This window comes from Sphaerodactylus townsendi, linkage group LG04, assembly GCF_021028975.2.
Source record: "Sphaerodactylus townsendi isolate TG3544 linkage group LG04, MPM_Stown_v2.3, whole genome shotgun sequence".
NCBI lineage: Eukaryota > Metazoa > Chordata > Lepidosauria > Squamata > Sphaerodactylidae > Sphaerodactylus > Sphaerodactylus townsendi.
The window spans coordinates 9140760-9165374 of NC_059428.1; the positions used below are offsets into that span (position 1 = coordinate 9140760).

Sequence of the window (24615 nt, forward strand, 5' to 3'; positions counted from 1 at the left end):
TCTGTTAAGCGCTGTTAAACCCCACTGATTTTCATGCGAAGAACTATAGTGCGATCCTTTACCTGGGAGTAAGCTTAGTTGCTGGCAATGGGGCTTGCTTCTGAGTAAACCCTCCTAGGGTCGTGATTCACCCTTTGGGAGAGCTGCACGGTTGATTCAAAGCAAAGTCACCGACTACCGCCAAGCTTACTCCCGAGTAACGCACGCCTTGGAGCCAACCGTTTTTTTCTAAACTAAAACTTCAGTATTCAGGTTAAATTGCCGTGTTGGCACTTTGCCATAAATAAGTGGGTTTTGGGTTGCAATTTGGGCACTCCGTCTTGAAAAGGTTCGCCATCACTGTATTAAACCAATGAGAAGCATTTTCCTCCGGCTGGTAAACACTGAGTCGGCACCTAAGCCCGTTAAAATGGTCCCTTTTTTTAAAAAAAGGACGTTATTCCTTTTGGACAGCTTGAGAAGGCAGTCTTTAGAACTGGCTTCTTCCGTGGCCATGCTGATGTCTGTCAATGAAGGCTTTAATTTAAATCAATGAGTCTGATATTGGTAACAGATCCAGGACTTGACATTTGGTCTATATCAGGGGTCTGCAACCTGCGGCTCTCCAGATGTTCACGGACTACAATTCCCATCATCCCCTGCCACCATGGCCAATTCCCTGATGGGAATTGTAGTCCATGAACATCTGGAGAGCTGCACGTTACAGACCCCTGGTCTATATTGACAGATTAACGTAATCAGAGCATCAAAGACACAGGGCGCCCCACCAGTTTTTGCTTAAAGCCCCCTTTATCTGGAGCGTGCAGGCAGCCTCTTTGTGAAATGGTATTCCCCACCACACACAATTCCACACAACGCACACAACCAGCATGTGCCCTCGATCACATTTCTAACAGTCCTCCACGAAGACGTTCAGCTAGAAATCCCGGAAGGGTACAAAGTCGAATACGTCTGGCAAGTCACTGTGCAAACCTCTTGAGCCTGGCTTCTAAGATAAGCCCTGGCGTTATTATTTGGAGCGAGAAAAGGCAAATGGGCTTGGACTCAACAATGAAATTTAACAATGCGAAGTTGGGAAGCGGATTTGGTCGGCTTTACTTCGAGAGCAAATGCAAAAGGATCGAACTCAGACACAGGCGCTCCTCTTGGCATGGCCAAAGGCAAACTTCCCCTTGTTACATGTGAGGGGAAATGAGCTGGGATTTTGCTGCTGGAATGTAACAAGTTCCAAGAGAGTAAAACAAAGCGCACTGAGGGTTTTTCATGACATGTTATCTTATTGACTGTGGCTCATCAGGGTCTCCTCTCAATTTTTAGATGTGGATCCGACCTCATGTCACAGACCTCCTTATGTTACGTCTTGATGCAAAGGGTGACCTATCAAATCAAGCCAGCACAGACTAGAGGCGTAGCTGCAATAGGGACATCTGGGGCAGCTCACCCAGGGCGCCGCAATCACAGCCACGTGGGGGGCGGGGGCATTTCGGGGGTGGGAGGGGGCGCACGGGCAGTTCCCCCTCCCTTCGTCACTGGTACAGACAACAAGCTAAAATGAAACACAGAAGGGCAGAACAGGCCTTGAAAGACAATGGCAGGATGCCCCCCCCCACCCCTCCTGGGGGGGGGCAGTCGGATATCCTGGAGCGAGGAGGCATTTCTGCTGGGTCATCAAATTTGCTTCGCCCGTGAAACCCAGCCCACAGCTTCTTGGTAACCAGGGCCGGCTTCTCCCGCAAAGACGGCTGTCGGCTCAATACGGTAGCTGGAGTTAATGAAGGTGATGCCGAGCAGCTCGGACACAGCCTGGGATCTGCTGCTACACTGATTTTCGGCTAGTTATTCCAGAAGGAGCGTAGACACGCGCCACCAACACAGGCTTTAAAATGTAAGTTTAAAGGAAGCCCCTAGAGATTGAGTGGTAAGGCACATTACATGCTTGTGCGTGTGTTGCAAAGCTCCAAGCGTTTTATTCTGAAAAGTGATCTCAGGAGCCTGGGCTTTTAACAAACTAGCAGTGCAAGACACAGACCTAACCCTTTTCTTGCTGGATGCTTTTCAGACATAAACTGTCCCCTTTTATGAGGATAAATGCTGCCTTTCCTCTAAGGATAGTTGCAAACTCTTATGGCTGCTTACAGAAAATCAAAGCTGCTTGGCATTATAAAGGAACACTTGGGAGCTTCATTAAATGCTAGTTGGTGATATGAAGTTTGCTGCTGAAAAGGACCCGGGTTCTCCTGCGCCGGATCTCCATGATGTAAACCAGTGATGGCGAACCTTTTTGAGACCGAGTGCCCAAATTGCAACCCAAAACCCACTTATTTATCGCAAAGTCCCAACACGGCAATTTAACCTGAATACTGAGGTTTTAGTTTAGAAAAACCGGTTGGCTCCGAGGCATGCGTTACTCAGGAGTAAGCTTGGTGGTAGTCGGTGGCTTCTAACGGGTGAATCACAACCCTAGCAGGGTTTACTCAGAAGCAAGCCCCATTGACAGCAACCGAGCTTACTCCCAGGTAAAGGATCACGCTTTAGTTCTTCACATGAAAATCAGTGGGGTTTAACAGCGCTTAGGGTTACCTACACTGCTTCCACAAAACTAGGTCTTAGGTTTAAAGCTAATAATCAAGCCCAGAGGCCCAGGCCAGCCTAGATGGGGGGGGGGCGATTTCCCCCCCACATGACGAACTCTGCGCGTGCCCATAGACAGGGCTCCAAGTGCCACCTCTGGCACCCGTGCCATAGGTTCGCTACCACTGATGTAAACCATAAAAAGAACTTTTTTCACAACACAAAAACCCTGGGCCTCCAGCAATGGTAGAAACCTTCTAACCCTGTACAAAAAAAAATGAGTTGGAGGTCAAAATGACCTTCCAACTCCAGCCAAAATAGGTCCAAAGAGCATATGAAGCTGCCTCACAGTAACAGGTTCAAATTGCAAGTGGAAAGGCACCAGTTGGATATTAGGAAAGAGTAACGGGATGCCTAGAGAGATGGTGAATCATAGAATCATGGAGTTGGAAGAGACCCCAAGGGCCATCAAGTCCAACCCCCTGCCATGCAGGAACACACAATCAAAGAACTCCTGACATATGTTGATCCAGCCTCTGTTTAAAAACCTCCAAAGAAGGAGACTCCACCGCTCTCCAAGGCAGTGAATTCCACTGTCGAACAGCCCTGACAGTCAGAAAGTCCTTCCTAATGTTTAGGTGGAATCTCTTTTCCTGCATTTTGAATCCATTGCTCCGTGCCCAAGTCTCTGAGGTAGCAGAAAACAAGGTTGCTCCCTCTTCGACATGGCATCCCTTCAAATATCTAAACAGGGCTATCATGTCATTTGGAATTTGGCCTTTTATGAATTATTGTATTACTGGTTGTTAACTGTAAATAAACATTCATCCATTCACCTCGAGTCTCATCCAGGAAGATGGGATATAAAGGAAATATTTTTAAAAAATTAAATGTGGGGGAGGGAATGTTCCACACGAGCACGAACAGGCACGCACGCACGCACGCACACAGAGTTCACTTACCTATAGCTTATGCACTTCCTTTGCCGCGTCGACCTCCTTTCGTGCAACTTCACCTTGGATTTTTTGGGATCTTTCTTCTTTTCTTCCACACTTTCGGGTATTTCTGGCTCCTGTTTCCAAGTCAGACCAGGTATTAGGGGCAGCAAGAGTCACAGCTGACATAAGAGCGTCTCTCCAGCATCTGAAACGTCTGAGCGCAACCTCAAACCTTCTGACTTTAACTGGAAATAGCCGGCTGACGCACCTAGCTGTGACAGAACCACGCTCTCCAGACTGAATTTGCAAGCGAACGCAATTAACACTGAATGTCATGGTGAAGACACAGGTTGCGTTAGGCTAGATCCCGCTTATCTGTTTTGCTCAACATTTGTGTTCTTCAGTGTACCGTGTTTCCCCGAAAATAAGCCCTATGCCGAAAATAAGCCCTATCATGATTTTTCAGGATTTTTGGAGGATGCTTAAAATGTAAGCCCTACTCTAAACATAAGCCCTACCGGTAGTTACAGATCAGGATGGTGTGATCCAGCAGAGTGCTCCCTGCCAATGAGGACGCGGCTTGCATCACACGTGACGGGTTGCTGAGAGCCCGCCTTAATGAATTGTGAAGGTACCGTATTTCCCCTAAAATACGCCCTAATGGATCTTTTGGTGCAAAAATTAATATAAGACCCTGTCTTATTTTTGGGGAAACATGGTAGCTAATGTCAAGAAAATTTGTATGCTGCCTCTACGCAGAACTTGCCTGAAGCAGCTTACTCCACCCTCCAAATTACCAGTTATTTAAAACCCGGCACTTAAAAACCCAGCATTCACACACACAACATGAAACCATAAATGACTGATTGGCATAAAAGCTTCCAGATTAAAAACAGTGCCCAATCCAGTTAAGTTTGCAGCCCTCACTGTTTCCAAGATTCATACGCGCATGGCGAGATTTCATTAACCAGAGCACAGGGAGCGGAGCAGACACAAGCATAAAAGGAAAAATAAAATCGTTACGTCCAATTTAACTTACTTGCGGTGGAATGATGTTTTCTATACTAATCCCCACGTACACAAGGCGTTCTTTCCTTTGAGGGGAACATGGAGGGAGAGAAAAAGAAAACAGTGATGAGTTAACAATGAAGTTCTTCACAACACCTGTCATTTTTCCAGGTGCCGCACCTTTCCTGATGCCCCACTTTGTTATTTGTTACAAGCACCTGTTTACATTTATGTAAGCTTATGTACAATTTTTATTCCGGCCAAGGAGCTCAGATCAGCATGCCTATTATAGCCTCACAACAACCCAGTTAAACGTTACAACATTATCATGTGTTAGTGTATGCTCCAAGTACGGTCTTTTTCCGTACCAAAAAACTCAGTATTTTTTATTTACATGCCCAAAGCGTTCTCTCATTTGCACGCGTACAAAAGGAGAACAGACAGCTTGGTCAAGAGCAAAAATGGAGGGCGTGTCTGTGTGTTGAGAAAGAAGGTCTTGGAAGCGGTTCTTGAAAAGCACAAGATCTTCTAGCTGTCAACACCATCTAATGAAAATTAACTTCAGGGGAGGCTCCCCACAAACACACAGAAGATGACCCACGGAGGGTCAAAGCGCAGCTGAAAAATAAAATCCTCTGGCGGAGCTGTTACCGCTCTTCTGCTTCAAAGTTTCCACTTCCTCACAAAAGCCCTTTTGCAGCTTGCTGTGATCAAACACCAGACTACACCTTCATCTTTACTCCGCTGTAACCTTTCTACCCCCAGGAAAATGATCGTGGCCGCTGGCTTTAAGTAAGAACCACTCTACTGAGCTATATTTATGCCTCCAAACCCCACCTCTTCCTTCTGGCTCAGGTTTCAAGCCTTGCTCCCATCCGAGCAGACGTCTTCTAAATTAAGTGCGTCTTCCGCTGGAGGAAGGGAGGTGGTTGGATCCACCCCGATATCGTCCGTCTGACTTTTGATCAATTTTCCCAGCTATATTTTCATAATCGTTCCCATCATGATCAATACAAAGGAGCCCGATGGGGCAGAGCAGAGGCGTGGAGGGGCAAAATGGCACCCAGCACCGCCCCTGCGCCTCCCCCCGCCCCCGATTAGTTCAGAGGTCTTCAAACTATGGCCCTCCAGATGTTCAGGAGCTACAATTCCCATCAGCCTCTGCCAGCATGGCCAAGTAGCAGGGCTGATGGGAATTGTAGTTCCTGAACATCTGGAGGGCCATAGTTTGAAGGCTCCTGCTTTAGTTCCTCTCTCCTGCAGCCTGGTGGGAACTACACTTCCCAGGAGCAAGATCTCATGGGAAGTGTAGTTTTTACCAGGCTACAGAAGAACTAAGGGGGAAGAGAGAGGAACTAAGGAGCAGGAGCGAGGAACTAAGGAAGTGGTGGGGGGCACAGGGTGGGGTGGGGGTGCTGAGGGTGGAAGGGGGAGGGGTGTGATCCCAATGGCACGCGCCTGGGGCGGGGCTCCCCCCTGCCCCATTGGCGCTATGCCACTGGGGCAGAGTGGTAAACTGTAGTACTGCAGTCATAAGCTACACATGCGGCTCAAGTTCGATCCTGACAGGAGTTGGTTTCAGGTATCTGGCTCAAGGCTGACTCATCCTTCGATCCTTCCAAGATCAGTAAAATGAGTTACCCGGCATCCTGCAAGCAAAGTGTAGCTGACCAGGAAAGCAGTGGCAAACTACTCCGTAAACACGGCCTGCCTGGGGAATCGTCGTGATGTGATGTCACCCTATGGGTCAGTAATGATCCAGTGATTGCACAGAAGACTACCTTGACCCTTGACCTGACCAGTACCAGGATGCAAAGTTGTCTCTTTTAGCATTAACCTTTCGTTTACAGACATGGCTTAAAACTTGTACTGAGAACCTCTGAAGAGAACAGTCGTTTGTGACTTCTCCCCCGGGAAAGCGTTCTGGGGAACTCAAAAATTCGACAAGGATGGTCTACCAATGACCGAAATATGTGTTCCAATTTCTTCCTTGAAATTCTGCGACTCCCAAAACATCTAGTAAAGACACAGGAAGGAATCTAAATAAAAGCACCACTCCAATGGCTCTGCCTCTCTTGCCTTGCGGAACCACAGTGGCCACTAAGACTCTGGTCAAGGGAACAGGGACAGATACCTTCGCTCAGCTCGTTCTTTCTTTTTCAAGACGACGTCGAGATCCTGCAGCTGTTCTTCTAACTTCTCGCAGAGTAATTTCTATGGGGAATTAAATAAAACCAAACACGGCGTTAGCACATTTGATGCTGCTGATCCCTTAACGTGTACTCCTCTCCGTTATCCCTCCACATAGGTGCCGGTACTTCCAGAAGAGGGCTGATCATTGTTCAGAAAGCACACAATTGCCGATTACTTACTGCAGGCTGTTCCGTGCCCTCACCCCCTCTGGCGCGAAAAGTCATGCCAGAAGTGCTCCTACCTTCCCCACGGAAAGCGAGAAGCACATGCAGGGCAAGAGGAAACGTGTCAGGACAAGGAATCTTGCACTGACGTACCTCCTCTCAGTGCGCCGTAAAGAGGAAGCGCGTCAGGACAAGATTTCTTGCCCAGACACGCTTCCGGTCCCACTGCTCTCCAGAGCGCCAGTGGGTAATCAGCCAATCAGTGAAGAAAGGACATTAGAGTCAAAACAAAAAAATGAAATATACCATTTTGGAAAATCAATATATAATGTGGGACTGACGCATCCATGGTAAAACAAGAGTGGAGTCAAGAGCCAGCATGGTGTAGTGGTTAAGAGCAGGTGCACTCTAATCTGGAGAACCAGGTTTAATTCCCCACTCTGGCACTTGAGCTGTGGAGGCTTATCTGGGGAACCAGATTAGCTTGTGCACTCTAACACATGCCAGCTGGGTGACTTTGGGCTAGACATAGTTCTTTGGAGCTCTCTCAGCCCCACCCACCTTAAAGGGTGTGTGAGGGGTGTGTGGGAAGGAAAGGAGATTGTAAGGCCCTTTGAGTCTCCTTATAGGAGAGAAAGGGGGGATATAAATCCAAACTCTTCTTCTTCTTTAAGACCAACAAGATTACCAGGGTATAACCTTTAGAGGGTCCTTGCATCAGATATGAGCAAGTTTTTGTTGGTCTCTAATGCGCTACTTAACTCAAATCTAGCTCTTCTAGCTCTTATATCCTGGAGATTTTGTTGGTCTCTAATGTGCTACTTGACTCAAATCTAGCTCTTCTACTAACATGGCTACCCACCTGAAAATTGTAAAATAAATTATAGAGTGTCTATTGCATTCTTGAATTGTACAGCTGCATTGTTCCAAAAGTATCCCTACACCCATTCTTGCAGTTAAAGTCCTTAGTTCTTAAGGTAGCGGGCTCTGTTAATATGCTCTAATAATGGAGGCTCTGTTCTCCAGCATGAGCAGCTCTCCACCAAAGCAAGAGACTCCTCAATGCCTCTCAGAGGCAGAAAGATGATGTGTAAATAAATCAGATATAAAACATCGAAGCCTTGCCCATACGGCTGCTATTGCTCAGCTATAAAGTTTCCATCACACATCCTTGCGCAAATGTTCCCCGCTCTCAACTGTGCCTCACATACCGTGTTTCCCTGAAAATAAGACAGTGTCTTATATTAATTTTTGCTCCCCAAGTTGCGCTATGTCTTATTTTCAGCGGATGTCTTATTTTTCTGTGTTCTGTTCGCCGGGCATGCTTCCAAACAAAAACTTTGCTACGTCTTACTTTTGGGGGATACCTTATATTTCGCACTTCAGCAAAACCTCTACTATGTCTTATTTTCCAGGGATGTCTTATATTCGGGAAAACAGGGTACTATGGGAGCACCAATACTGCCCATGATTAAGATGAACTCAGGGTCTTTTTAAAATTTTAAAATTTTGAAAGTTTAAATGCAGAATTTTAAAAGAGATTGGACGCTTGGTTAAACGGGAAACACGTTTAGCGTTAGGCTGCAGCGGTGAGCTCTAGAAGACAGGGAACATGTGATTACTACAGTCACTCCTAATTTGCTTATGCAATCAAGAACTTGATGGCCTTTGGGGTCTCTTCCAGCTCTATGATTTCTAACATTATGTCTGCACAGGAATCGTGTGCTGAGGAAACCTGGGGAGAACTAGGGAGAGTTCTGCATGCATGCAAACGCTAGGACCCCCAAACTCTACAACGGGCACCAGAACAGGAAAACATATAATGAGCATTCAAGGAACTTTGTAGAACGGGAAGCAACCCAGACATTATCCATGGATACAGGGTAGAAAAGATGGTAGATATTAACAGACTTGTTTTTACAGAGTAAGTCAAAGGAGACGTCCGTATGGGTAGAAAGATTAAAGAAGTAAGAGAGTGACATATCATCAGCCCCAGATTGAAATTTTGATTGCTACTGGGATGAAAAGAAAACATCCAGAAGGTAGAGCGGTAGCAATACAGAATGACTTCCTATACCTCCATGCTGAACAAATAGATATAAATGCTGCCCTTGAGAAAGTAGCAAAATGTTTTGGCACAATCAGTAAGTGTGCCGAGGAACAGTTCGTCCCAAATATACGAAGTGGCTTTAAACTAAAAAACTAACGGGGACCACACCACGATTAAGTTCTGATATGAGGAAAATGGCCCAGAAATTTCAGAATGTGGGCAACTCCGATCAAGAGGGATGTTTTTGTAAGAATGAAGACGTTAGGAGGAAAATGGAAGTTACTCTCAGGACGTTTACGACCTTTCTAGGAAATCTGATAGTTCTTCCTCAAATGAGCACTATCACGAATTCTCAAATACAAGGTGCGTTGGCGGTTGAGGCAGCAGTGAACGAGGCGACGGTGAATGCCGTCGAAGCCTCGGATGAAGCGCTCGGGGAGTCGGGCCTTCGCGACCCTTTACGGGTGGCTGCCCTCGTTCCCTCAGCCACCAACCTCCCGAAGGTCTCTGGCGGTGGGGAGAAAGTTCTGTAGGCGGCCATTTTATGGCGGCCTGTTTAGGTGGCAAACTAAACGGTAAATGTAGTTAGTCAGACAAACACAGAGGGACTTACGACACGTAAACGAATCAAGGATATTAACAGCAGAAACGAAAAGACGAAAAGGAACCAAGAGAGTAGAATTTGCTAAATTTAGCTTGGAGCTAGCTCCAAGTCCTGCTCTCCCTGCTGTGGGCAGGAAACGAACTGGGTCCAGAAGGGATGACCAACCCTCTACAGGAAGTGACAAAAGAAATCTGTCCTGCCTCCCTGAGCAAGGGTTGGAAATCACCCATACAGGATGCCCGAAGTCGCCTCCAGGAGAACAAAGAAAGGTTTTTAACACGGCAAACTAAGAAAATTTAAAACAGCAAAAATCCCAGCTAAAGAAAGACGACATTTTCAAGTACTTTAAACTGCGAAAGCGGCTGGAGATACACTGTGATATGGAAGATAGAAATGGTCACTTTCCATTGCAGATTCTGGTGGAATATTTTATGCCCGAATTGGGGGAGGGGGAGCATTAGGAACAGTCACGGTGAATTGCCAAAAGCCATAATGGAGCGATGCCCATAATGAAAAACTGTAGCCTGAAAATCTGTAATAAATTGTAAGAGAGGGGATGTTAAGCAGATTTATAATTACATTAGACCAAGACTGTGACAAAGAGATCTCACGTCAACAACAAAACATGTTGGAGTGAAGGAGAAACGGCCGCTGGTCTCCTTTTGAAAACACTGAAGAGCCAGCAGCTATTCAGCTAATAGAATCAACAAAATAAAGCACTTGACCTCTCTAAGAACTCAAATATACAGTGTCATTTTAAAAAGCTTTGGGACCAGGGAACTGGACGGTAGCCAGGCTTTTGGGGGTTTTTGAGGATAAAATGGTTGGAAAATGTCAGTCAAAGCCAGCTTATGGCAATCCCGCATGGAGTTTTCAAGGCAAGAGATGTTAAAACTGGTTTGCCATCGCCTGCCTCTCTGTTGAGAGGTTGGACTTCCTTGGTGGTCTCCCATCCATGTCCTAACCAGGGCAGACCCCGCTTAACTTCTGAGATGTGATGTGTGATTGTGTGTTCCTGCACTGCAGGGGGTTGGACTTGATGGCCCTTGGGGTCTCTTCCAACTCTATGATCCTACGATGTGACAGGGCTAGTCTGGGCCACGGGTAACTCTGGGGAAATCACAGCTTCATTTTTGACTGGATCAACCTAGTGAAAGACATTAGAACATAAGAACACGCCAGCTGGATCAGACCAGAGTCCATCTAGTCCAGCTCTCTGCTACTCGCAGTGGCCCACCAGGTGCCTTTGGGAGCTCACCTGCAGGAGGTGAAAGCAATGGCCTTCTGCTGCAGCTGCTGCTCCCGAGCACCTGGTCTGCTAAGGCATTTGCAATCTCAGATCTAGGAGGATCAAGATTGGGAGCCATAAATCGACTTCTCCTCCATCAATCTGTCCAAGCCCTTTTTAAATCTATCCAGGTTAGTGGCCATCACCACCTCCTGTGGCAGCATATTCCAAACACCAATCACATGTTGCGCGAAGAAGTGTTTCCTTTTATTAGTCCTAATTCTTCCCCCCAGCATTTTCAATGAATGCCCCCTGGTTCTAGTATTGTGAGAAAGAGAAAAATTTCTCTCAGTCAACATTTAGTAGGTTCGAATGGCTGAACAGACAGAAGAACAAGTCTTGCTGAGGAAGGATGAGCAAGGCCTCTGGCAAAAGGAAATCTCGCCTCACTAACCTTTCGAAATTCCATGAAATGTCCACACGCATGCATGTAGGGGTTGATTCCTGTGGACACTGTACACTTGGGCTTTCAAAAAGGCCTTTGACATAGTCCCTCCCCCAAGACTCCTAAGGAAACTTAGCAGTCACGGGATAAGAGGACGGGTCCTCTTTACAGATCAGAAACTGGTAAAGAAAAAAGGAAGCAGAAAGGAGGAGTAAATAGACAAGTTTTAGCCACGGAGGGAAGCAAATTGGAATTTCTTGAAGATCTGTTTCAGTGACAGGAACGAGCTGGCATGACTGCTAAGGTGTGAAGGTAACACGGTGGGTATTTCACCTGGGGTCGTAAAAATTTCTACACAGATTGTATGAAGAGGTAAAATACAGCTCTCCGTATGTTGGGTAACCAAACAATGGAACAGCAGGTTAAAATTCAACTTCAGAAAATGCAAAGAGATACTCATTGGGTTCCTTTCTCCCCAAAATATGCTAAATACAGGAGAGCCAGCATGACGTAGTGGTTAAGAGCAGCTGAAGAACCCGGTTCGATTCCCCACTCCTCCACCTGAGTGACGGAGGCTTATCTGGTGAACTGGGTTTGTTTCCACACTCCTACATTCCTGCTGGGTGACCCTGGGCTAGTCACAGTTCTCTCAGGACTCTCTCAGCCCCACCTACCTCACAAGGGGTCTGTTGTGGGGAGAGGAAAGGAAAGGAGCTTGTAAGCCACCTTGAGTCTCCTCACAGGAGAGAAAAGTGGGGTATAAATCCAAACTCCTCCTCCACCACCACCACCACCGGTGTTTTCAAGCTCGACCAGGCTTGCAAAGCATCAGAAGGGACCAGGATGGCCAGATACTGAGGGAACTCAGCGCCACATGGAGGATCTCTTCCCTGTCGATCCTTTCCAAGCCTCGCTGTTCTCTTCCCCACCCACCCCGTTTCTCAAGCCCCCAACGTCTGTCTCCAGACAATATCAGTGTTCGCGTTTTTACGAGATTCCCAGCCCTTACGGCTACAAAGGCGCATCTGAACGCAAGCAGACAGTGTCCTGTGAAATCTCAGAAATAGCTGAGGGCTTGTAAAGGATTCAATGGTGTTGATGAGCGGGTCAGCCGCCTGGCCTTGACTACATTCCACAGCCCGGGCGATGGGCCAGCTCCAACTTCTCAGCCAGACTATATCTGGGGGGCCAGACCTCCCGTTCCATGGGAATCCGGGGAGGATGGGATGGACACAGAGATTATAACCTGTGCTTCTGGCGGAGTCTTTATTCCTGCTGCAGGCATTATCGTGAGCTTTCTAGGATGTCTGAATAAACGGTCTTTTACACCCAAAAAGCCTTTTATTTCTGCTTCTATGGAATTCCTTACAGGGCTGGCCATCCGTGCTCTGTCTTCCCACACAACATGCCAAAAATGGGAATTGTGCAAGTTGGCTTTATTCAAGGGTCCCCAACGCAGGGTCTACGGAGGCCACAAGGCCCACCAGCATCTTTCCTGGTGCCCTCCTGAGTGTTTTTACGAAGTGGGCGAGGCAGCTCCCACTGGAGCACAAGGAATTAGCATTGTGTGACTGGAAATAATCCACAGCAGCAACCTTACGGCCGGCTCTCCCTTCTGTGGCAGTCATTTTTTGACAGTCATTTGATGGTTGCGCCAACAACAGGGGGCATTCATTGAAAATGCTGGAAGAATTAGAACTAATAAAAGGAAACACTTCTTCGCACAACGTGGGATTGGTGTTTGGAATATGTTGCCACAGGAGGTGATGATGGCCATGTTAAAAGGGGCTTGGACAGATTTATGGAGGAGAAGTCGATCTATGGCTACCAATCTGGATCCTCCTTGATCTCAGATTGCAAATGCCTTGGCAGACCAGGTGCTCAGGAGCAGCAGAAGGCCATTGCTTTCACCTCCTGCATGTGAGCTCCCAAAGGCACCTGGTGGGCTACTGCAAGTAGCAGAGTGCTGGACTAGATGGACTCTGGTCTGACCCAGCAGGCTAGTTCTTATGTTCTTATGTTCTTAACATAAGTTGGAACAGGTCCAGAGGAGGGCGACCAAAATGGTAAAAGGTCTGGAGTCCATGTGCTATGAGGAGAGACTCAGGGAGTTGAGGTTAAGAGGTGATGTGATAGCCATGTTTAGATGTTTGAAGGGATGTCTGGTTGGTGAGGGAGCAAGCTAGGACCAGGAGTCATGGGTTCAAGGTGAAGGAAAAGAGATTCCACCTAAACATCAGGAAAAACCTCTTGACTGTCAGGGCTGTTCGACAGTGGCATGCACCACCTCGGAGTGTGGTGGAGTCTCCTTCTTTGGAGGTTTTTCAACAGAGGCTGGATGGCCATCTGTCAGGAGTGCTTTGATTGTGTGTTCCTGCACTGCAGGGGGTTGGACTTGATGGCCCTTGGGGTCTCTTCCAACTTGATGATTCTATGATTCTAACACTGTGCCAGAATTTCAAAGGTGCCCACGTGGTCAAAAACAGTGGGGACCCTAGCATAGTTTGTTCGACTGCTTTCCTTGGTGTGGACCTGAAAACCAAATTTCTTTTTAAAAGCACTAAGCACACACAGGCCTTAAGAGTATGTTTATTCATTTGCATTTTACTTCAGTTATACCCTGACTTGCTTCCCAGTGGGGACCCGAACCAGCATACATCACTTTTCTCTCCTCCATTTTATCCTCACAACAGCCCTGTGCGGTAGGCCAAGAGCGTGCGGCTGGCCCAAAGTCGCCCAGCGAGCTTCCATAATAGAGCAGGGATCGGAACCCGGTTCTCTCAAATGCTAGTCTGACACTCTAACCACTGTACCACGCTGGAGTTTAACTATAACCAAAGAGGGTGGGAAGTGGAAAGCAGTTGGAGGGTTTCTTTAAAAATTAAAGATGAAGCCTACGTGTTGGCAAGGAGGGCAGAACCATTCTCCGTCGGGGATTATCATCAGAGGAGGCCGCAGACACGCCGTGTGGTAGCCGCTGTCGCAAGAGTCGCACAAGAGAATCTGCGGAAACAGGGCAAGAGGTTAGCATCTTGGCGCCTGCGAAAGGAACCACAACAGTTTCCAAACGTTTGCATCGATATCCTGAAAACGTTGCGACGGAATGCAAGACAAGCAAAGCGGGAAGACCGCCGGGCTGCACTGTGTGTTCGTGAATCGGCCGGACTACCTTATGCTTATTTATTTAGAATATGTCAGGAGCCGATGCGGGGGACAAGAGTCAACGCCACGCCAAAACACAGCATCTATTAAACCCAGGCCGTTTGGGTTTGCTGTAATTAAGAATGGGGGAGAAACTACTTTGCCTCTTCCACCTGTGTTCAGAAAGAGCGTGCTGAACCTTGGGCCTCATGCAGGGGTCTGCAACCTGTGGCTCTCCAGATGTTCATGGACTACAATTCCCATCAGCCCCTGCCAGCACCCAATTGGCCATGCTGGCAGGGGCTGATGGGATTTGTAGTCCATGAACATCTGGAGAGCCACAGGTTGCAGACCCCTGGCCTAATGCAACAGAACGCTGTGGATCCTTAGGTGGTATGCAATGGCATACCGGGGCTAATTTGCGCGCGGGGGCATTACTGCCTCACCGCACTCACCCTCCACCTGGCTCTCCCCACCCTGGCCTCACGGGGATTGGCGGGGAGCTGGCTTGTGGCCACAGTGATCAGCTCAGTCAGCAAGGGGTGCCCCGGCATGGGGGGAGCCTCCGGGCACCGGTCATGCCATGGGAGAGGCCAGGCACAGGGACCCGGCCGGTGCCTGGTGCCCCCCCCCCCCCCCAGTCACAGAACGGCACGCACCCAGGAACATGGGATACCCCATGTCCCCATTAGTGGTACGCCACTAGAGATATGTCAGCTAGATTCGAGTCCAGAATAACTTTAGAGACGAACGAGATGTTGAGGGTATGAGCTTCAAGAGCCCAAGCTCCCTTCATCCGATACCTCCTCGTACGGAAGCAGATGTTTCTGAACAGAGGGAGCCGATGCTCAAAAGCTCATAATCTGAAAAACCTTCTCGGTCTCCGCTGGACTCAGATCTAACTGTCCCGCTGAAGACCAACGCAACTGTCCTTTGAAAGGGCCTCAGGAGAAATGGTGGACCTCTCCACAAGGTGGAGGGGCCATGCCACCCGATTTCCCCCTCCTCTGCTGCAGCCTTGTCGCCTTGCAAGCCCTTTTCAGAGGTCACCTGTGCTTGCCTTGCTGTGAATAGGAAAAACCAGGGATCGATCTGCCGGTGCTTCTGGAGACAGGCATAAAGGAATGCATTCAGCTGCCCTATGTTGAATCAGATCCAGAATGGACTTTACTGAATCAGAGCGCTGGCAGGGGGCAGAGGCTAAGAAGTAGTAGTAGAGGACGCATATGGATTTATATCCTGTAAGGAGACTCAAAGGGGCTTACCATCTCCTTTCCCTTCCCCCCCCCCCACCACCCTGTGAGGTAGGTGGGGCTGAGAGAGCTCCGAAGAACTGTGACTAGCCCAAGGCCACCCAGCTGGCATGTGTTGGGAGTGCACAAGCTAATCTAGTTCACCAGATAAGCCTCCACAGCTCAAGCGGCAGAGCGGGGAATCAAACCCGGTTCTCCAGATTAGAGTGCACCTGCTCTGAACCACCATGCCACGCTGGCTCTGAGCAAGTGGGCTCTCGTCTGGAGAACTAGGTTTGAATCCCCACTCCCGCACAGGAGAAGCGGACTCTAACCCGATGAACCGGATTTGTTTCCCCGCTCCTACGTTCCAGCCGTGTGACTTCGGGCCAGTCAGAGTTCGCTCAGGACTCTCTCAGCCCCACCTGCCTCACAAGAGGTCTGTAGTGGGAGTTTGTGAGCCTCTTTGAGTCTCCCTAAAGGAGAGAAACGGGGCATAAATCCAAACTCTTCTGCTCTTCTTCGTCCCCAGAATGGCAGCGTCTCTCCAGCGTCTCAGGAAGAGGTCTTTCAAAATCACCTCCTGCCCGATTCTTTCGACTGCGGCTGCCGGGGATTGAACCTGGTACTTCCTGTTTGCCAAGCAGAAACTTTTCTACTGAGCCACAGCCCCTCCCCGGAAAGGGGAGACTTTCATTTTTTACTTATCTACTTTATTTACACCCAGATTTCTCCCCAAAGACGCTTCATCCCCCCCCCCACGACCCTCCAAAGTAGGCTAGGCTGAGGGTGTGTGACTGGTGACCGAGTTTCATGGCTGTGTGGGGACTCGAACTCAGGTCTCCCAGATCCTGGTCTACTGTGCCAGGCTGCCCCCCCCCTCTCTTTTTGACTTCCGCTCTGCTGGGGAGGAGGGCAGCGGAGGTCAGAGGGCCCGTGGAAACAGCACCGACTACTAGCACAAAACAAGACTGCGCCGAACAAGCAGGTTCCGAATCGTCGGCTTTCCCCAGTTCTGCCGTCCCCAAAGCCAAAAACCTACCAGCTCCGGATGGTTGGGGAGGCCACACTTCTTACACGGCTCATCATCCTCGGCTGGCGCTGGCTCTTCCTCCTCCCCCTCCCTCTCCTCCTCCTCGGAGTCTTCCTCATTCTCCGACTCCTCACTCTCATCGCCGCTCGAGTATCTCCACCTGCCCCGGGTTCTAGTGCCAGCCCACCGGACTTTGCTTCGCTGCGCAGCCTAGAAGTCCAGTGACAAGAAATAAACCTAAATGGCTCACCGCTTGAAGGAAAATAGAACCAGAAACGATGCTGTGAATTTTTGCTTCCCGGGCCAGAGAATTTAAGACGAGCAGTGAGCGATTACACATTCAAGCACGATTTTGCACCCACACCATTCAAACGAACAGCAACATCACTTAAAATTACCCCAAGCTGTACAGATTTGCATAATTTACCAGTGGGGGGGGGGGACGGGGACTGAAGGGTCCTTGAAAGATTCGGGTTTCTACCAACACTAGCAGTTACCATCCTAAGACAGAAGGAACCTGGAACATCGTTTTTACCTTGCCGGCCTTGGAATTCACCTCCTTCTCCGGCTTTTTTGAGCCCTCTTTCTTGTCCTGTTTCTGGACCGGGGCCGGCTTCTCCTCCTCTTCCTCGACCGGCTTCTTCTCAGGCTTCTGTTCTCGGGTCTGCACGATCTTGGGAGTGGGCTTCGATATCCGGGGAGATCTCCTTAAGATGCGGCCGATGCTGACCACCTCCTCCTTTTCGGCCTCCTGGGTCTTGGACAGAGGAGGATCGGTTTTCTTCTTGCTGGAAATCCGGATGGTGAGCTTGATCCCGTCTTTCTGCCTCTCGGAGGTGATTTCCCTGTTTTCGGTCAGACGGCTTCCTTCTTCTGAGAGTAGCTTATATTTACATTTGCTTTTCACGGGTTCCTTTTTACTCTCCGAATGTACTTCGGCCGAGCTTTGGGAGCTGTCTGATTTGGGCGCCTCGGACGCCTTCTGGGGTTTACAGTCCGGCTCTTTATGTACCGTTTTTGTATCAGGGAGCGCACTTTGAGAATCACAGTCCTCTTTTTCAGCAGCAGCTTTCTCCGAGGAGACAGCTGGAGCGGGCGGCGGAGTCGCATCTGCCTTTGTTAAATCCGGCTTCTCCTTGGGCGGATCTTTGCTTTTTAAATCCTCATCCGTCAGGCCAACCTTTGGGGAAGATGATTTCGTGGATTTTTCAAGGAGTTCCTCTGCTTTAACGGGTTCTTTACTTTTCTTGAGAGATCCGTCAGCGCTCGAAGGTGCTTCTGCGATCACCCCTGACGTCTTGGTGTCGAGCAAACCTTCCTTCGCCGGAGGACTGGTTTCCTCCTTCGAAGGCACTTTTTGGGAAACGTCGGGTATCCGCTTGTCAGTCTCCTTGCCCGTATGCAAAACGCTTCTCGCCCCGTCGCCCGTTCTTACTTTCGTGCTAGCAGTTTCTAGGACTTTCTCCCCACTTACGCTGTTTTTCTCCTTTGGCAAACATGGGGGGTCCTCCTTAGTGTCAGGGGAACGGTCCAGCTTGTTATTTGGCAAGATTTTCTCACAGCTGACCTCCCCGTTCACGAGGAACTTCCCGTCCGTGATCGTGGGAACCCTCTTAAAAGTCTCCTCCTCCGGCTTCCCTTCCTCCTTCAAAACGTCCTTGGTCGGGGTGATGCATTTCCGCAAAGGCCCTTTCAGCGGACTGTCGTAGTCGTCGGTCAGCTTGATCTCCCGTTTTTTCAGCGGGATCTTGGCCTGCTGGTCGTTCTTCAGCTTCTCGCTTTCTTCCGCGGTCCTGTCCGCGGCGTCCTGGGGGGCTTTGACGCCGACGCAGAACCCGAGCCTCTCCGGCTCGTGAGCGGGCTTCTCCGAGTTGCTATTCACGTCTTTCGAGTCTTTTGGCTCAAGCTTGTTTTCCTTTACCTCCGCCTTGATGGGCTTCACGTTCTCTTTAAAAGAGTCGCTCTCGTCTTTGGTGATCTGCGCTCCCCCGTTGTTCTCGCAGGATTTCTCAAGCTTCACTATAACTGGCAGCTTTATGATTTCTCTCTCCTCCGCCTTCTCTAATTTTATCGTGTTCTCCCCTTCGGAAGCCGCGGGAGGCTCCGATTCCTTTGGCAGCTCTTCTTTTATCTCTTCCTTTTCTTTTATTGCGTTGCTCTCTGCTTTCAAAAACAAACATAAAACAGAAGTAGCGAGGTTATGACAACTGTAAGCCAAAAGCTTTTTCTAGTCTCCCGAGGCAACTACACCCGGTATTCAATCAGCCTAGTGCCGTGGTGGCGAAATTGTGGCACTCCAGATGTTCATGGACTACAATTCCCATCAGCCCCTGCCAGCATGGTTAATTGGCCATGCTGGCAGGGGATGATGAGAATTGTAATCCATGAACATCTGGAGTGCCATATTATTCAGAGGATTATTCTAACCAAGCAAACATTTTCACATCTACGTGGCAAATGTATATTTGTTTTACGCCATTTAAACGTTACAGCTTTGCTTGAAAAGACTGTTGGAAGCTGAAGTGAGCACGTAAAGGGAAGGGTAGCCAATAAATGCAATAAATGAAATGAAATGAATCCTGGGAATTACAGTTTATTACAGCGCTGGAGCATCTATATAGTGCATCAGGCCCTGGTCCCAAAATTTGCCTGGCTATCCTAGACCAGGGCTAGGGCCTTTCCCACTCTAGCCTCAGCCTGGCAGATCCAGGCTTTGTGAGTTCTACTACAATTTTGCCAGGTCGGCAAGACAGAGCTGTTCCGCCAGGCTTACGTTTGAGGTCAACAACAGTTCCAATATCATTGGTCTCCCTTTTCCTTTCACCCCACCCTTCTTCTTTTTCCCATCTCCAGACTGATTAGAGGAGGAAGAGAAGGAGCAGGAGGAGGAGGAGGAGAAGAGTTGAGATTTATACCCCTCCCTTTCTCCCCTGTATGGAAACGCAAGGGGATTAAAACTCCTTCCCCTTCCTCTCCCCGCAACGGACACCTTGTGAGGTTGGTGGGGCTGAGAGAGTTCAGAGAGAACTGAGACTGGGTTCTTAGACAGACAGATACAGCATCACCTTTTGAGGGGCTTTGTGGCGTTCCTAAGGATGAATGCGGGGTAAGCTCCGCCCCAAAGGATATCTATTTTCAGACACGCCCATACTCCTTAGTGGAGTACAAAATTTGCCCAAATAGCGAGGCTGTGATGCCCAGACAAGAAAAGTAGCCAGACCTTGACCTGACGTTTCTTCCTCCTTTTTGGCCTCTTCGTCTTCGATGTTCGGGCTCTCTCGCGAGGAGCTGTCCTGCTGCTGCTTCTTCAGTAGCGCCGGATCGATTTGTGCTTTCAGTAGTTCAAGCGTTTCGGCCAGATCGTTCCGGCTTCTGGATGAAAAAGAAGAAGGGTGCAACGTGACATACGAAGCTGACTTAGGGAGAGGCTTGGGGAGCTGGGGATGTTTAGTTTGGGGAAGAGAGGGTTAAGAGGGGACATGATAGCCATGCTTAGACATGATAGCCATGCTCACCGCCCTGAGCCCTTAGGGGGAGGGCGGTTTATAAACCGAATATATATATAAATAAATAAATAAATAAATAAATAAATTTGAAGGGATGTGGTGTTGGTGAGAAGCAAGCTTGTTTTCTGCTGCTACGGGCGATTCCGCACATGAGTAAAATAGGTTCGACCCAGTTCCCTGAGAAGGGTACTGACCTAGGTCGAAGCCATTGTTGTTCCCCACTGCAACCAGCTTGATCCCAGCTCGGAGGGCGGAATCATCTTGTGCCTCTTCGCCGCACCGTTCCGATTGGCTACTGTTCTACGGCCATGTTCTATCTATCCCCACACACGTTATAAAGAAAACTGCCACAGGAATGGAGGGACGAAGGTGGCGTTTTTTGATTGGCCAGCTGTACGCATGCCCAAAACACTCAGTTGTGATTGGCTGAATAGGGGACTCCTGGCACCAGAGATTCCGCACTTTACTGGAATCGAGCTGAGTTCGAGCGTGGTTCCCTGAAAAAGTAGTCGTTCCCAACTGGAGTCGGAAATTTGACCGTTACACGGGGTGAAGCTGGTACAAAACCACGTCGATCCCAGTGGTTGTGCGGAGCACTCAGGTCGAACGCAGCTCGATCTTAGGTCGATAACGCAAGTGTGGAATCGACCTACAAAGACTAGGACCAGGAGTAATGGGTACAAGGGTTGCCATCCTGGGCCCCGGTGCTGAAGGTGCCTGCAGGCTCAAAAATGTTGGGGAGCCCTGCCTTGGAGCAATGAAATACCTCACAATGCACTTCCACGAAGACCCGTCTTGATCGTCCTGTTCTTCCACATACACCCTGACGTTATGCTCTTGGTCCAACTGGTACCAGTACGTCAAGCCGTCCTTGTCTCTGCCGATCGGCTGGAGGCGCATGGCGTCCGCATCTTCCTCGTTGATGATGTTCTTGAACTTTAGATTGTCGTCGAACTGACACTCACAAAGGTACTGCGAGGAAGAAGGGAAAGGATGACAAAGGAAGCAACGCCGAAGGAAAACGTTTATCCTCTTGCCCACCCCCACACACTGGCATCAGACCTCATGACACAAAGTAGTGGATTTTGGTTCATTTATGAGGTTATACCTGGGTTTACACGGCAGGAGGAGGATTTCAGCCTTTTTTTTTTTTACTACAATGCAATCTTTTTTAAAAAAAAATCTGAATTGGATACCAAAGCAAACAGTTTACGCCTTTCAGCTTCCCCTTCCTTTAAAATAGACATTTTAGTTCTGAATTCAGAATCAAGGTTTTTTTTAATTAATTTTTTTATTTTTCAATTTGTATCCTGCCCTCCCCAGGAGGACTCAGGGCGGCAAACAACAATAGAACAATAACAACATAAAACAACATAAACAATAACAGTCATAAAATTAACGTAACAATAATATAATGTGGACCCAAACTTTTTTCAGTCTGGAACAAGCGTTCACAATTCACTTGTCCTCCCCTTTGCAGAGAGATTGATCGCATGAAGGTAACATGGCTTCTCGTACAAGCAGAGGAGTAAGGCCTATAGGGACATGGGGTCACCTGCCAGCCGGCACAGAGGCGGGGGGGGGGCTTGGTTTGCACGGAGGCCAGGGGAAAAGCTTAGCCTGCATGGAGGCTGGGGGCAGGACTCGGGTGGGCTCCCCACAGGCTGGCAGGGCTCAACGCCCCTGAACCGTGCCCCGAGCGTGAAGGGGCACAGATGGTACCCGGAGAAGGGGATGTCTCCGGGCACACACACACACCCCAATACGCATCTACGTACAAGGCCCCTCATTTCTGGTGGTCTAAGTGACCTCAGAAGGCCTGTATGCGAAAAAGTGTTGCTTGGAGGATCAGGAACAAGCAGCAAGCTCCCAAACTTTCCACCACTGCCCAAATTCCCACTTCCAGATTCTTCCAATCACAGTTTGTTGTGAAATCCAAACTGGGAAACTGCGTTAGGGATGATACCCAAGCAACGGTTAGCAAGCCCAGTCCCAACCACAGGTTGCAGGTCAGTGCTAAGCCGTCGTTTGCCCTATTCAGACCACATTATTATTATTATTGTTGTTATTATTGTTGTTGTTGTTAATTATATTTATAAACCGCCCTCCCCCGGAGGGCTCAGGGCGGTGAACAAACAAATAGATAGAGCACAATAAAATCAATAATATTGAGATTTAAATAATCATTAAATAATGGCTCTATATATATTAAACCAACCCCATTAAAATGCAGCGTTCTAACATCAAATATATCGATGGCGTCCTACTAATAAATCCCCTGAAAAGAAAAGAGGGGGAGGGGAGGAGGGACGGCAGGGTCCACAGATGTTGTAGAAAAAGGGGAGGGGGGACCATCAGCGGCCGGACTCCCCAAAGGCCTGGTGGAACAGCTCTGTCTTGCAGGTCCTGCGAAAATCATTAAGATCCCCCCGCAGAGGCCTCAAGCAAGGTGTAGCTGGAGGTAGAGCGTTCCACCAGGCAGGGGCCAGAGCTGTAAAAGCTCTGGCCCGGGTGGAGGCCAGCTGCATCATTGAGGGGCCAGGGATCACCAGTAAGTTGGCCTCTGCTGAACGCAGAGGCATAAAGCAACTCAGAAGCGGAGACGGGAATAAGCGTGAGACAGAAGGACAAGGGAGTCCACAAATTCACAGCCTGGCACCAGTCTGCTGAACAGCCATCATCGGCGCTCACCCCGAGAAAGAGACCAAACTGCGCTGAACCATACCTTTAAAATCCCCAGCTTGCATTCGATGCTCATGTCAAGGTATCCCTTCTTCTCTATCTCCCACGCCCAGGTGCTGTTGAATTCCTGACACATCTGTAAGAAAAGTTACTGGCGTGTTAACCGTTGAGGGATTCCACGGGGCATGCGCACGCTGAAGCAAAACAGGATTCCTACCAACGATAAAGCGCGTTCCGAGCCACGGCCAACTCATGGCAACCCCAGGGGGCTTTCAAGGCACAACAGGAGCATGGGTGGTTTGCCACTGCTTCTCTCTACCACCCTGGACTTCCTTGCTTGTTTACCAATCCAGTGCTGGTCCTGGTTGACTCTGCTCAGTGTCAGGAAGGCGCCTTCTTCTTCCTGGCCTGTCCACCGCCCGCCTGCTTTCCCCTCTCCTCTTCCTGCCCCTCTTCCCAGCAGTTTGGGGCTAGCCTCCCCCTTGCAGCGGTGACAGAAGAAGCGATGCTGAGAGGCAGCTGCCGCCGCCACCTCCGCCATCTTGTCTGCCCTCCCACTCTCGCCCTGGCTGCCATCAGTCCTCCCAGCCTTCAGCAGCCACCGATGTAAGTTGTGTGCGTGCACGGCCACCGTATGGGTGCTGTGCAGATAAGGGGCCATCCAGCAGGGGGAGCTCTCCCAGATGGCTCAGTTCCTCTCAGCAGCTCTGGGGAACGCTTGGAGGGAGCACTGATGGCCACCTTAGCAGGCATTTGGTAGTTATCACACCTAATGTACGTACGTATGTATGTATATTTAATTTGTATGCTGCCCTCCCCCAAAAGGCTCAGAGCGGTGCACAACATAATAAAAACATCAGTAAGTATAACATCATACAACAACCATCAGTAAATATTGCATCAATAAACATAAAATCAATAAACACAGCATCATAAACATCATAAATATAGCAATATAACAAACAAACGTTGGTAGCTATAACATCATAAACTAAAAGCAACAATCTTCACAACAGCATACATGATCAGCTTAAACCAGTGATGGTGAACCTTTTAGAGACTGAGTGCCCAAATTGCAACCCAAAACCCACTTATTTATCGCAAAGTGCCAACACGGCAATTTAACCTGAATACTGAGGTTTTACTTTAGAAAAAATGGTTGGCTCCGAGGCATGCGTTACTCGGGAGTAAGTTTGGTGGTAGTCGGTGGGTTTGCTTTGAAGCAACCGTGCAACTCTTTCAACGGGTGAATCACGACCTTAGGAGGGTTTACTCAGAAGCAAGCCCCACTGCCAGCAACCGAGCGTACTCCCAGGCAAAGGATCATGCTTTAGTTATTTGCATGAAAATCAGTGGGATTTAACAGCGCTTAACAGGGTTACCTATGCTGCTCCCCCAAAACGAGGTCTTAGGTTTCATGCTAACAATCGAGCCCAGTGGCCCAGGCCAGCCTAGATATGTGTGAGAGGGTGGGGGCGGCTCTGATTGCGTGTGCCCACAGAGAGGGCTCTGAGTGCCACCACTGGCTTAAACAGACAATAATAAATATGGATGGCAACTTGCCCCTTCTGTAGCATAAACTACAGAAAATACAATGACCTAAGAACTAACCCCCAACAGTCTACAGCTGTGTTAGTGTAAGAACCCTACCCTAGTGAGTAATCTAAAAATACAGTATCCTATCACTAATCTGACACAAGGATTTCTAAATATTGAATGTCAGAACACCGTACCTTGATCAAGTATTTTTCCCATCGGTCGGCTGTGACGGACTTCCCGATCTTTCTCATCAGTTTCAGATGAAGTTCTACCAATTCTCT

The 24615-nt window shown here is 48.8% G+C and overlaps 1 protein-coding gene across 3 annotated transcripts; it reads right to left on the reverse strand.

Annotated features, from left to right (window-relative positions):
• Window positions 1–3502: 3502 nt before the first annotated feature.
• Window positions 3503–24615, reverse strand: RSF1 (remodeling and spacing factor 1). Of its 3 annotated transcripts, none has more exons than XM_048495622.1 (10): window positions 24529–24615; window positions 22839–22931; window positions 20880–21085; window positions 19828–19979; window positions 17143–18767; window positions 16617–16817; window positions 14100–14204; window positions 6652–6731; window positions 4549–4603; window positions 3503–3643 (listed from the first exon to the last, which is right to left on the reverse strand). In XM_048495622.1, exons 1-10 carry the CDS (start codon window positions 24583–24585, stop codon window positions 3530–3532), a joined length of 2688 nt encoding a protein of 895 aa, XP_048351579.1. In that variant the 5' UTR covers window positions 24586–24615; the 3' UTR covers window positions 3503–3529. The 3 variants fall into 3 exon arrangements, with proteins under 3 accessions (XP_048351579.1, XP_048351577.1, XP_048351580.1); XM_048495620.1 differs by having other exon boundaries at window positions 17143–18770; XM_048495623.1 differs by lacking the exon at window positions 16617–16817 and having other exon boundaries at window positions 17143–18770.

Coding starts and splice junctions, on each gene's coding strand:
- RSF1 (XM_048495620.1), bottom strand. CDS start 24,585: ATGAGAAAGATCGGGAAGTCCGTCACAGCCGACCGATGGGAAAAATAC. Junction 22,932..24,528: donor GGGAAAAATACTTGATCAAG/GTACGGTGTTCT, acceptor CTTTTCTTACAG/ATGTGTCAGGAATTCAACAG. Junction 6,732..14,099: donor TCTGCCCTCCTTGCCAACAC/GTAGGCTTCATC, acceptor AATTCCCCATAG/AAATTACTCTGCGAGAAGTT.